Here is a 14691-nt window from a genome sequence, read left to right on the forward strand (position 1 = left end):
ACCTACATCATAAGGACAAAAGTTTTTATGGAATAACAAGTAATGTCACGAAGATGGGGTTTTCCGTTTATGCAGTTTCCCCTCAGTTCAATCATATGTGCTTATTTTGTTTCTTCCTTGCCTTACTCAAAAGCTGAAAACCGATACATAGCCATGTCTCTGTTAATATCACCAGACACCAGGAAACTAACTGGATAACGTTATTACGGGCTTCATCAACTCGGGAAGCCCAGCTTTCCCTGCAATACTCCCCAACCCATTCGAGCGCAGGCGGTCAGCTCTCACACCTACTCTGCCTTTTCACGTGTACAAACCGAAGGCAAGGCTCGTTACAACCCGCAGTAGCCTCGCGATAACGACAAAGCACGCGTGCGCACGCTGAGGAGCGTCAAGGCCTCATGTTGCCGCTCTTCCAGGGGAGGCGCTGTCCCGGCAAGACTCCGTCTTCTGATCGAAGGCTCGGGGATCGACTGCCTTTCCTTCGCCAAAGAGGAAAGGAAGTGTCCGAGTCCAAATCTGTTGCTTGCCGAGCGACTCATTCCCATTTTGAAACTCATCTTCCGTGGTCTGGTCGCGCCGGTGCCCGAGAGCCGCGGAGATGGTGAGGGACGCGGGAACGGGGAACGGGGCTGGGGGGCGTCTAGGCGGGAGGGAAGGAGAACGAAGGCCCTCCGGGACAAGGAGTGCGGAGGCCGCACCTTTCTGGCACGAATAGGTCGGGGTGAGTCAGCAGCCGCCGAGTGATGGCGCGTCTGCGGCCCGGGTAGTGCTGCTTCTCCCGCATCGCTGTAGGAGGGGACGAAACCCCGGCATATTCCCCGAGGTTTCCCGCCCGCCTCCTACTCTTTTCACCTCCCCCATTAATCGATCTTGGGTTATTCCCACGAGCACCACCAGTTCCTTTATTTCACCCGTATGATTCAGCGTTGTTTTTTTTTCTACTTTGAACTGGGAGATGAAAAATAGCTTTTGTCTCAATATGATTTACAGCGATTCTTACTGAATCTGGTGCACTGGGGGGGGGGGGAGAGATCGGATTTACTGTTGCTCCTGATGCAAACAATGTAACTGTTTTGTCAAATCTTTATTTTGGAAAGTAATCGCCGTTTTATTTAAAAAAACGCAGACGTTACTTAATTTCTCAGAGTTTGCGATAAATAAGGAGATGTGACACCTGTTTAATAAGCATGGAGCTTAATTCTAATAAAAAACCATGTTAAGTCCTAGAACTAGTAGATCCCACTGTGAACGGATCAATCTGAAACTGAAACCGAAACTCTTGGAGTAGAACCGTAGTTTTAATTTCAAAGGTTCAGCACAGAACAGGACACTATCGGGAAGTTATTTTTGAGCTGTATGTTTAGAATTGGCTTTTTAGTCACTAATTAACAAGGTTCCTCTCAAAAGTTTCCCTTGCACCCTTGATTCATAGTAATGAGACTTGTCTTAATGTCCACGCTACAGCATTTGTCAACAGCTGCTTTGAGTAATTCTAGCCTAATCCTTCCCAGACCATTCTCTTTTGCCTAGTTCATTTTGCTTTTTCATTACATAATACTACACTTGTTAATGGATTATTTTTGTTCATTTTAGTTTCGCAACCAGTATGACAACGATGTTACTGTTTGGAGCCCTCAGGTATTATCTTGATTCATTTTGTTACTGACTTCTTTTTCTCTCTCCTCATCATTGTGAAAAAAGCATCGAAGGATTTGTATTACATTTTGGTGGAGAGTTCCACATTTTAGTTGTGGAAAACATTGCAGATATGTAATGACTCTGATACTTTTTCTATTGTTGCTTTTTAAAACATTTTGAAGTACTGTATAAGTGCATACTTGCCAAAGGGCTTTTGCTTAAATTACATTGGCATTAAGGGTGATGATGCTGCCAGTTAGCGTTCCTGTTTTCTGAGGGTCGCATGACTCACACAATCAATCTTATTCTGCACAAATCTTGTGAGCCCCAGGATGGAAACAGGACATTTTAAGTTGCACCTTTGCAAGTGACATTGTCGCCGTATGCCAGCATAATAGACTCAGCCGGATTTTCGTTTCTGTGTCTTTCCAGCAGTATTAATTATTGTTTAATACATTGCTTGTATGTGAACAAAAGTGATTGTTCCCAAATTGAGGGCAATTCAGCAGGCTTTATTTACTAGCTTGTAAAGTTCAAGGGGTTTTGCTGATCAGTATTCATATAATAGCAACAATGTGGTTAGCACCGTCTTGCTGCTTTTAACATAATAGAACCCTTTACTTCCATTGGCTCTTAATTTCTGAAACAATATAGGACATGTACTTGCAATCAAAGGTGTGTGGTAGGTTACAGTAGGTGGATGTTAGCAGAAGAGTGTGATACTGGAAGTCTGAATCAAAGCTGAGAACCAGTGGCCCTCCAGATGTTGTTGAATCCCAGTTCCTATCTGCCTTAGTCAGCTTGGCCAAGGTAAGGGATTGTCTTTTTGGATTATAGTTCATCAGCATCTGGAAGGTTGACTTGCATCTAAATGCAAGTCAAAATGCAACGATGAACTGCATTAATTCAACAAAGAGTCTTGTGGCACCTTAAAAACCAATATATTTTGTTTGGTGTAACCTTTTGGGGACTTCAGTTTTTCTCTTCAGATTCATGTCTGTATGCCAAATAAGTTTCTAAAGGAAGATGGCTCATTATAGCAAGATGGTATGCCTTTGGATTCTTGCTCTCTTTCATACATATGCACAAATATAACTTTATAACAACTAATGGTGATAAGGAAGTTGTTTTTTTAAAATTTATTTTATTAAATTTATATCCTGCCCATCTAGACCAAAGGTCTACTTTGGGCGACAGAGTAGACCTTTGCTTAGGTCTACTCCAAGGTCTTACTATCATCCTTTTTATTAGTGTGCCCTCAAATGCTTGGTGCGCACAACTGTAAATTTGTAATTATATGTACCTTTTCACTGTTCTGTAATAAATTTGTAAGGCTTTTATGGGTATACTTTGTTCACTGGAGACAGCATTGGATGTTGACATCTGAAGAAAGTTATTTGTTGCAAAGAAAGTGGAAACTTGAAAATTCTATTATTTATTCATTTTTGTTAGAAAGCATGATTATTACAAGATAGTCAACATGCAGATTTAACATATTTTTTAAAAACTGTTTAAAAAAGACTGGGATTTCTTGACAGGGTCGAATTCACCAAATAGAATATGCAATGGAAGCTGTGAAACAAGGCTCTGCAACTGTTGGGCTGAAGTCAAAAACTCATGCCGTACTTGTTGCCTTAAAGGTAAGTTCTGAAGTTTTTTATTAAGAAATTCAAAACATAGTGCATGTCAGTGGAGGGAGAATTATTGTGTGGACAAATGATAGGTCATATATATTGTGCATTCGCAAATATATTCAAATATGATGGTAAAAGTTTAGGGGGTTGCGTTCACTGTTGTGAAATATGATTTACTGTAAGTGCTTTACAAATTAATATGAAAAAACGGTTGTTTCAAGTGCTAAATAAGCTACGCAAATTGTGTTAGGATAAAACTGGGGAAAAGTGAGACAGGAATCCAACAATTAAAGTGATCAGGCTTTAGTTCTGTATAGCATGATTGTAACTTAGTTGACAGTAAAATTATATTTATAATACAAATGAACTGAGATACAAAGAGACGAAAGCTAGATGAAAGTAACCATCCCGATTAATATAAACAGCAGTGCAAAGCACGATACAAATGGGACTTTGAGTGAAGAGTTTCTTGATTTCAATCTAGCTAAATGGGTCCTAGACAGCTGGGGTACAAATCATCTACCCAGCACACCACTAAATTATTACTGATCTGAGAAGACACTAGCTAAAATCCTGTTCCTTATCGTAAGCCAAATTGTAACTTTTGGCCTATTCTTCCCTGGAAAGCAAAGTGTCTCCCCCCATGATTCTCAGGGTACATGCACCAAGCCAGCATGTGTATCAACCTCCATGAATTGTGGCAAGATTGGTTGTTTGTGGGGTGGGGGGGAATGGACCAATTTTGCTTATGCTAAGCAACAGGATTTCAGCCAGTATCACGCAGTAATATATAGTCTGATAGAATAAGACAGTTTCATGTGTTCATACATTAGGTGACTCAATCCATAAATTAGTGGAAGGACTGCTCTAGTCTAATGCTGTAGACTGTAAATGTTTAAACACTTTGAATTAATAACCTTTTTCATAAGTATATGATGAACAGAATCATTTTTGTGTATTTAGAGAGCACAATCTGAACTAGCAGCTCATCAGAAAAAGATTCTGTATGTTGACAACCATATTGGTATTTCCATTGCTGGACTTACTGCTGATGCAAGACTCCTATGGTAAATATGCAATCCCATTTATTTTCGGTGATGTTAACATAAATACATGTTAGTACAATACAACACTACAAATGCACATGAGATTAGAACCAGTCTACAGACATAATAAAAGGGCCTGTATCTAGTCCACTATCTTTGTCCCCAAGTGGAATATTTTATGAGAAGTATTAATTGCCATTATTAACATTAATGTACTCTACCAAGCCCTTGATGCTAATAGAACTCCAAATGGCACAACAGTCTGAGTCTAAGAAGATGTATTTTGTTTATGCCATTCATCCCATTTTTTTGTATTTCCATAAAATTTAGTTAGCATTTTATCCACTTAATTAACCAGCTAGTAGTTGAACTGTCACGCATAGTGACAGACTGTATGTTGCTTGCTATATTATATCCTGCATGTTTTGCTGTAATCTATGTGATAGGCAGGACACAGGTGTGGTTTTTTAAATAAGTGTGTACAAATTACAAAGCAGGGCTTGGCCTTAACAACCTTATTGCAGATCCACATTCAGCACTTTCTACCGGTTTATGTTTGGCTAAAAAATACTGTCTCAAATATGATAAATCCATTTTTTTGCTTCCAGTAATTATTCATAAACCCCACTTCAAATGTTCAAAGCACTTGTCTCCTCCCCTTACCACACCATATCTGTAGCCTTTACAATAACCCTGTAAGACGGATAGGAAATCTTTAGGGGTTTGGGTGCATCCTCCTATCTCTGGAGGGTTGCTACCACACTTCTCCAACAAACAATAGTTTGTTGTTTGTCCGAAAGAATAATTCATACCTATAGAGATTCAAGTGGGTTTGCCACAGTTACAGTGGGTGAAGCCAGACGCAGCAACCCCCTCCACGTATTTGTTCTAAGTGTGCTGTACTAAAAGTCATCATCAGTAATTTCACACCTGAGGTGAGATTTGTCTGGTTGCATAGTCATGACTTTGAAAGAATCATCATGGGAAAGATTGAAGGTATGTGTGGAAGGAAATCACAGAGAATGTCAACTACTAACTTTCGTTGTTGTTTTCATTTTGCAGCAATTTCATGCGTCAGGAGTGTCTGGATTCTAGATTTGTATTTGACAGACCTCTTCCAGTGTCTCGCCTAGTATCTCTGATTGGAAGCAGTATCCTTTTTTTGTGTCTGATGAATGTCCTGGCATATTCAGAACTGGCAAGGTGATACTGGACAGTAAAGCAAAATTATTGCTGTGGACTAATCTTGAGTGATCATTTAGTATCATGGGTAGATTTCATTTCCTTCCTGATGCTTGCAAATCAATCTCTTGCACAGTCAGCTGAGCTTTTTTGTAGCTTATGCAAGGTACTATTCACTACGATTGCAAAAACAGAAGCCATTTTGCCTTAAACACTGTGATCTCTACTTATGCTATGGCAAACTGTATCTTCTCTGCAGAAGCTTTATCATATTTCTATCCCACCTGTCTAGTTACAGAGCACTGCTCTTGGCCACTAACAGTTGTAGAGTGATAGTTCTGCTTGTTCCTAAGAGAAAACTGGTTGTTTTTTGGGGGGAAATGGAACTCAATATTTATTGTGCATTTGGTTATCCTCAGTTCCCTCTGTGTTTTTCTGGCACTGTTTTGAATCTTTCTGCTAGTGCTGTTTTAACAACTCTATTTTAACTATTGTTTATCTTTGTGTTCATTATATTGATACAGTGGGGTCTTGACTTGAGAACTTAATCCGTATTGGAAGGCGGTTCTCAAGTCAAAAAGTCTGTAAGTCAAGTCTCCATTGACCTACAGTGCATTGAAAACTGATTAATCCCATAACAGGCCGTTTTTGTTCCATTTTGGTTTTTTTCTGGTCTGTAAGTCAAATCTCAGTCTGCAAGTCAAACCTAAATTTTGCGGCCAGAGAAATCTGTAACTCAAAAAGTCTGTAAGTCAAGCCGTCTGTAAGTCAAGGGTCCACTGTACACTGTTCTAGAGTCCCTTTTTTGGCTAAAAGATGTTGTAGTAATCTTTTTATAAATCTGTAAAAACATAGTTGTGTGATTCAGACATATGAGACAGATTCCTTAGCTTGTTCAAGAAACACAGATACCAACACAACGATATGGCAGAAGACCATATGGTGTGGGACTTCTCATTGCAGGCTATGATGTAAGTGTATGTGTGGCTTCTCACTCATTTTGTAAAATACAGTCTACTGGAGGATATGTTGGTGTGTGTATTCTCTGATGATCTTCCATTCCAACATGTCTCTGAAGAAGGCAATTCAAATTCTTACTGCTAGTTATGAAACAATGTAAATTTCAAATACAGTGGTGCCCCGCATAGCGACATTAATCCGTTCCAGGATTAACATCGCTATCCAGAAACATCGCTATACGGAACGTAAAACCCCATAGGAACGCATTAACTCCATTTAATGCGTTCCTATGGGGGGAAACTCACCAGTAAGCGAAGATTCCCCATCCGGCTGCCATTTTCGCCACCTCGGTAAGCGAGGGAAGTTCGCGAAAACGCTGCGGGCGGCCATTTTCTGCACCCAGCGGCCATTTTGGAACCACCGATCAGCTGTTTCCCTAACATCGCAATGCGAAGATCGGTAAGGGAAACACTTACCAATCATCGCAATGTGATGTTTTGCCACCTAAAACATTGCAATGCGATCGCATTAGCGATCGCAAAAAACGCGTCGCTATGCGGATTCGTCGTTAAACGGTGCGCTCGTTAAGCGAGGCACCACTGTATTGTAAATTCAGCAGCACTAAATATAGTGTACTATATAAAACTTGATAGATTTGCATGCATGCTGCTGACTGTAAAAACAAAACAAAAAAGCAGTGGCAGTACCTACATGAGCTCTAGTATTCTTCCTTTAAAAATAAGGTAAAATAAGTGACAATTTCTCCCTTTAGGATATGGGTCCTCACATCTTCCAGACCTGCCCTTCTGCAAATTATTTTGATTGCAAAGCCATGTCCATTGGTGCAAGGTCCCAGTCAGCTCGAACTTATTTGGAGCGACATATGACTGAATTTGCCGACTGTAAGTAGTGGATCTTCTCTCTTTGATCATAGTATACTGTTTTTCACTTTTTGCTGTTCTCTCTTGCATGAGAGTGGGTGGATTTTGATTGTTTATGCCTGGACAGATATCTGGCTACCATTTGACTGCATTTGATGGAGAGAGTGTTTTGCAATAGGCCTTTCTCCAAAGAAGTACAGTGTTTCCAGATTGATCATAAGTATTTATAATTTTCAGGTAACCTGAATGAGCTCGTTAAACATGGATTGCGTGCTTTGAGGGAGACACTTCCTGCTGAACAGGATCTCACCACTAAGGCAAGTGCTTCTTTGCAGTCAGTTCTGATTTAAACGTGATTAACAGTAGCTCTTTGTAGTAAGAAATGGGGTTGAATCTTTGTTTTAGTTAAGTAGCAGCTAACACTCATCGCTGAATATTTTTACATAAAAATGTTTCAGATATTGCATGAAGAAACCAGTAAATGTTAGACAAAAAACATCTAAATTGCCAGTCCTCTGTAATGTCAAGGATACACAGAGTCGGATAGGATGCTGACTAAGGTCAAACTCCTTTGCTCAGTTACTTCTGACCCAGTCCACATCTTGTACTAATACTGCCAGAATGCTTACCTCTTACACAGTATAAAGAATCTAAGCAGCCTGGCTATGTTTCAGTAACACATCTGTTCATAATTTTATATCTTATGAAAACACACCAGGAACTATGCACACCTTCTTGTAAAAACACTTCTCACAGTAGTTCAAAAATATATTCAACATTGTTTTGATTGAGAACCATGTCAGAGACAATTGCAAGCATAATAATTCCATTTATCAGAGTCGTAAGATTGGGTGAGCTGGCACAAGTACATATATGTGATGTTCGAGTTTCTGGCAAACAGTGTTTGAACAGCTCTTAAAAGTTCTTAGATCAGACGAGCCTTTTAAACCTATACAAGTAAAATGCTGATTATAACTCTTAAAAGCTCTGTGTGCTCTCAAAGACTGGTGTACCTAAGGGATTGTCTTGTCCACTCCTTTTGCCTCTTTTTCCTAGCCTGAAATTTACAGAAGTCAAAGTGGAAAAAGCACAGGGCATGCCTCTCTCGTAGTCTCCACATTTTTTATTTTTTTTTCCAATTGAAGGCTTGCTTCTGCTGATTTAGAGTGGTCGCAATAACCAGATAGGTGGGGTATAAATGAAATAAATAAATAAATGATTTCCCCATTAAAAATGTGACTTAATCAGAACTCATGTCTAGATGTTTGACAGAGCATGCTCACTTTTATCTGTATGCAATTTTAACGGGTTGCATCCTAGCTTTTCAGACTGTCATGTTTTGACTGCATGCGGTCTCGTGCCTTTCACGGCAGAGAAGCAGTATTTGCTACTCAAAATATACAAACTCTGAGATACGGAACACTGCTTACAACATATCAAGATCTTTATATAGTACGCATTAGTCCAGTGTTTGTTTACTCAGCATGAGTATTGTCAAGATAATTTTTGTTTTTTCTGAATCTCCCATTGAGAGATATGGAATACCATGAATTTACAGTTTAAATAATCTCTGACAGAAGGCCATCAAATTTAGTGAAGCTTGCAGATATGGAATACCATGAATGTTGTGTGCCGCTTATTGGAGAGATGTAATAAACAGCAAACATAGAAATTACAATAACATGAGTAATTCCTCAGTTTTACCATTTTCATTCAACAGAATGTTTCTATTGGGATTGTTGGGAAAGATATGGAGTTTACAATTTATGACGATGATGATGTAGCACCATTCTTAGAAGGCCTTGAGGAGAGACCACAGAGAAAGGTATGTACATTTAATGCAGTCACATTTTGTAGACTTTCTTATTTTACCTTTCCTTTGTTTACCTCTTCCTTTTCTGACCGTTATTTATTTAGCCTGACTTGCAATGACCCTTTCCGTGTGCCCAGATCTTCCTTAGAAGCCTTCTTGGAGGCTGCCTCACCCCACCTGTAGAGATTAAATGCCAACCCGTCTGTCAAATGCTTTCCCCAGTGTAGTGTAGTTGTTGAAAGGCCTGCTCTGACGGTCATCTTTTTAAAATCTAAACTTTTTACCCGATCTATTTTTTTAAGCTCTGTAGAAACGTAAAATGTACAGTCTGATAAATAATAAATAAAAGAGTTTCCAAATATGATTTTTAAGTTATAAGATTTAACTTTTGCATTTAAAGCAGGCACTGTACTATTAGGCCAGTGAACTAACTGGAAGTATATGAAAGTAACCCTGACTTCCAGGCTTATGGAATTTCCTTCCACAGGAGGTTAGGATGATCCCTTCCCTACTGCTGTCTCTCCACCAACACAGAAACACCCTTCTCTTCAAGCAGGCCTTTGGCAATTGAATGAGCTGCAAAGAGAGAGAAAATGAAAGCAGTGATGCTGCATTTCTCTCACTCAGTCACTCTCTGGTCTGTTTCTAAAGTGGAGTATGGCTTTTTCCTCCTCATTTCTTAAAGATTTGAGATGAAGATCTTTTCAAAAATATTATTTAATTGTATTTTAGTACCATTACTCTTATGTTTTTTGTAGTACTGTTTTTTAAAAGTCATTTTGCTAGCTGCTGTGGGCATTGGGAGACAGGTGGATTATAAATAAAACAAATCATTTCCGGGGGGGGGCCCGAAGATAGCAAAGAATCTTTCTGCCCTGGTTGCATGAGAATATTAGTGTAAAAAGTTGGGATATTGAACACGAGGTCTTATCCTCACCATATGAGCCTGAAATTGAATATTGGTAAGTTTAGGTATTTCTTAGTAGGATTTGTTTTGTAACTTACTTTCAGTGATTTTTAAAACAGACTTTACTCCTGCTTATTGTTACCTATTTACAATTTCCTTTCCTTTTTTTTATTCTTTCAAGCCTGCTCAGCCTGCTGAGGATACAGCAGAAAAGGCCGAAGAACCCATGGAGCACTAATTATTGTACATGAAGCACAGGTTACTTCAGATGCAACATTGCCGAGGCATGATCTTGCAGTCTGGTAACTTACTGCTGAAAAATGCATATTGTAGTGACATACATGTCCTGTTAAGTCGGTCTTTAAAATGTATTGCCAAAAATCTCAAACTGGCAGCAAAGATTTAAAAACTGACTATTTCTTTTGAGAAGAAAAGATGTCATTTTCTAGCAAAGAATGCAATATTGTTTTATATGAAAAAGCATGTTGCTTTTATCTCATTAAGGCATCTATGAAATAAACCAGTTTCTTTCCTGAAACATCTTGTTTTTATTTTTTTTTCCTATTAGTACAACATTTAATAACAACTCAATCTGCTTGTTGTTGAGGTGCCTAATCTATTGCTTTTAAAACACTGTACTGGTTTCCTTACATCAGATTACATTATCCCTACTGTAAGATTAATCAGAAGTCACTCAGAAAAAAAATGCATAATAAGGTAAGAGTGTAAAGAACTTCACATGAGGGAAGTTTCACATCTCCACTTGGCCACCACACACTAAAATCTCTGCAGTGGGACAACAGACATTTCTGAACAGGGCAGGGCAGCAAACGTCTATACCCAATTTGGACTATTTTCTGTCTGAGTGTCTCTCCCATCTCATACTGGTCAGAAAGGTCCTCAGCCCTTAGGTTTTGCTGGGTGGGGGGGAGTGTAGGTGACCAAAAGAAAAATGGAATCATGTTCTTCTGTGAACTTCCTTGAACTGATTATATTTAGTTTGAAACCATAATTTGGACTGTGTTCTTTCCAATTAATCCATTCTCTCCAAGTATCAAATAGAGAAACAGTGAATACAAAAAGCTCAACGAATAAAACATGGTGTATCTGTTGTGAGGCAAACAGTCTTAAAGGGATACCATGATGCTTGTGCTTTGCTGTTTATTTATTTGTTACATGTATATTGTTCCTTTCCTTCAAAGAGTTAAAGTCAGTATACATGGCTCCCCAACTCATCCTTATAAGAAGCCTGTGAGGTAGGCCAGTTGAAAATGTAACTGGCCCACAGTCCTTCAAAGCCAAGTAGAGACTTGACTGGGCCTCCAGAGTTCCAATCCAAGACTCTTAACTACAGTGGTGCCCCGCAAGACAATGATAATGCATTCCATTGAAATCGCTGTTTAGCGAAATCGTCTTGTGAAAAGCCTTTCCCCATTGGAATGCATTGAAACCTGTTTAATGCGTTCCAATGGGGAAAATAGTCATCATCCAGCGAAGATCGCCCATACGGAAGCCATTTTAAATCACTGTCTTGCAAAAGAAAACACCCTAGGGAAGCCATTTTGCAGAGACGCTGATCAGCTGTTGATTGTCCCCTTGCTAAGCATTGGTCCAGAAAAAAAAGCATCTGGGGAAGCATGGAACGAAACATCGTCCAGCGAAATTCCCCCATAGGAATCACTGTTTTGTGAAGCACAAAACCTCATCATGTGGATTCATCGTTTTGTGGGGTTATCGTTTTGCGAGATACCACTACTAGTAATTACAGAACACTAGTAATCTCTTATAGGAAAGATACTATGTTTTCTCAGTAGCTAGGTAACATTTGGTTTCCAATAAACTTATTTTCTCTCATGACTAGAGTAGCTATTAGAAGCTAACCATTCTCCTATCCATCTAGCAGCTACATAATTGGTCTGATAAATCCTTTAATACTATTTATTTATTTATTTATTTATTTATTTATTTATTTATTTATTTATTTATTTATTTATTTATTTATTTATTGTACTTATATACCGCCCCATAGTGCTACAAGCACTCTCCGGGCGGTTTACAATTTTTTTTTAATTATACAGGCTACACATTGCCCCCCCAGCAAGCTGGGTACTCATTTTACCGAACTCGAAGGATGGAAGGCTGAGTCAACCTTGAGCCGGCTACCTGGGATTTGAACCCCAGGTCGTGAGCACAGTTTTAGCTGCAGTACAGCGTTTTAACCACTCCGCCACTATGCTTCCAAGTTTTTAACAATGCTGAAGGATATTTCCTTTTAAAAAAACTCTGAGGGCTACAATACAAATATAGTGGTGCCTCGCTTAACGAGTGCACCGTATAACGACGAAATCGCATAGCAATCTCTTTTTTGAGATCGCTAATGCAATCGCTTACCGATGGCCTCTATGCCCAAAATTCGCATTGCGAAGATCGGTAAGCGTTTTGCTTACCGATCTTCGCATTGCAACGCCAGGAAATCAGCTGTTCGGCAGCTTCAAAATGGCCGCCGGATGACCCAAAATGGCCGTCGCAACAATTTTCGCGCCCTGCCCTCGCTTACCAAGAGCGCGAAAATGGCGGCTCTATGAGGGAACTTCACTTAACAGTGAGAATAGAAGCCACTGGAATGCATTAAACTATGTTTAATGCGTTCCAATGGCATTTTGCGTCCTGTTTAGCGATGTTTCCTCATAGCGAGGGTTAATCTGGGTGCAGGCACCACTCTTAGAGAATCCTACCTGATTTCTATGAAAGTCTGAAGGAAGTACAAATGAGTAGGCGCAATAAAGAGAAATTAGTACACTTGAATTGCATTGAAACCATTAATTCTAACCTAGTGCTCTTTACTCACTAATGTCAATGGGACACAGACCATTACCAGTCTGTCCAGTTTATGTTCAGTGGCTTTGATCCAGACCAGTACACTTGGAAATAAGTTCAGTAGAGTTTACCCGTAGGTTAAGCGTTTAGATTAAGTTTTAGTTAGAGCTGATGAATTCCGTGGGACTTTCCATCAAGTTGCAGCTAGTGCCATTCTTGCAATCACTGGTAGCAAATGAAATCTTTCTCTCTGCCTAAGTTTTTCAAGCTGGTAAGTGCCCTACTCTATTTTAAAGTCTTCTCATTCTCTTTTATTATTGTACGTAACAGTTTCATTCTATTTGTTTTGTCACTTTTAATTTTTTTGGTCTTGGTGTATGTATTCATATAACAGCAGATACCCATTTTCCTTAAAATGCAGAATTGAGCATGTGTATTTAAACAAGAGATACTTTTCTCTCATCTGTGAGGAAAGTGACTTTTATAAATTGAAATGCCATCTCTGCTAATTCTAATTTTATGATACAACTTTAGTAGCACCATCATGTTTCCCCTTTTTAAAAATCCAGTGATTTCTTAAAGGATGCACTTCCTGCAAATGGGAGTGGTTGAAGGATCTACTATGGTAGAGAAGATGAGGCACTGAACTGTGGAAGGGAAATGGAGTGAGAATGTCCTCTTCTTCCCCACTTATCACTGACAGGAATGCCCACTAGCCCACAACCTGCACTTTCCCTTCTACGTATTTCCTTGACCATTTTCATATACACATATTTATTACAGAGTTATACAAAATAGCAGACAACAACGTGGGAAGCCAAGTTGGTATGAATTAAATTAAACTTCGGGTGTATCTATTTGTTTTAAGTAAGAACATTTTCTGCCTCTGTTGAAAAGGAAATGGTAATAATGATTAGCATCCTCTAAATTTTTATGGACTACTGCAGCAAAACTAGGAAATAATTTGAATAAGGTATTATCTTCTACATGCATTCAGAAATAATCTCATTGTGCTCAGTGGGGCTTATGAGTGTACTTGGAATCACATCCTCATCTTGTTAACCACAGCAAAGACATTATGCATAATTAGTAGATTCAATGGAACCTCCTCCCACACCACAGAATTGTAGAGTTAGAAGAGACTGGAAAGGTAATCAAGTCCAACTCCATGCTGAAAAAATAAATTTACAGTTTCAGTAATATCTGACAGAAGGCCAATCTAACCTCTTTTTAAAAACCTCCAAAGAAGAAAAATCCAACCAAAATCTATACAATTTATATGCAATGGCTGCCATGTTAAACCCAGTGACTAGATTTTTAAAGCCATCAAATTTAATGAAGCTTACAGATTATTAAAAAACCTTAGTACTATGCTCTCACCATACAGTTAGAAATACAAACAGGAAAAAATTTGTTATAATGAGAGGACTTGCATGGTTAGCAGTACTTCAACTGTTACCACTCCAAAGGAATATGTTTACTTGATTCAAGTAGTTTCAAGCTTCCTCGTGCAATGTACATAGTGCACCATAACTCACAGCATAAAGCTCGTACCTTGCCATCTAGATTGTATTTTTCAGTAAGTCTTGTGGTGTGCACTGACTTCAATAATCTCAAATAATTTTTGCTTCTAGAGGTAGTTCATCCTTAATCTGACCTGGAACCCACTTACTTGTCCCTTGTAGGCAGTCGATTATTAAGAAGAAGCCTGCCTGAAGAGAAAGGTCTTGCTTGCTTGTAGAAGGACAATAGAGAGCCAGCTTGGCCTTCCACAAAGAGGAGTCCCACAGCTTGGGAGGAGTGAGAAAAGATC

At 39.1% G+C, this 14691-nt stretch overlaps 1 protein-coding gene across 1 annotated transcript; it reads left to right on the forward strand.

The window, feature by feature from the left end:
- The first annotated feature begins 340 nt into the window (after nucleotides 1-340).
- On the forward strand, nucleotides 341-10599 carry PSMA1 (proteasome 20S subunit alpha 1). The gene is made up of 10 exons (XM_020801430.3): nucleotides 341-601; nucleotides 1594-1638; nucleotides 3177-3278; nucleotides 4236-4339; nucleotides 5381-5469; nucleotides 6401-6471; nucleotides 7233-7362; nucleotides 7579-7658; nucleotides 9062-9166; nucleotides 10243-10599. Exons 1-10 carry the CDS (start codon nucleotides 599-601, stop codon nucleotides 10297-10299), a joined length of 786 nt encoding a protein of 261 aa, XP_020657089.2. The 5' UTR covers nucleotides 341-598; the 3' UTR covers nucleotides 10300-10599.
- Nucleotides 10600-14691: the final 4092 nt, after the last annotated feature.

Source organism: Pogona vitticeps, chromosome 1, assembly GCF_051106095.1.
Source record: "Pogona vitticeps strain Pit_001003342236 chromosome 1, PviZW2.1, whole genome shotgun sequence".
Classification (NCBI taxonomy): Eukaryota; Metazoa; Chordata; class Lepidosauria; order Squamata; family Agamidae; genus Pogona; species Pogona vitticeps.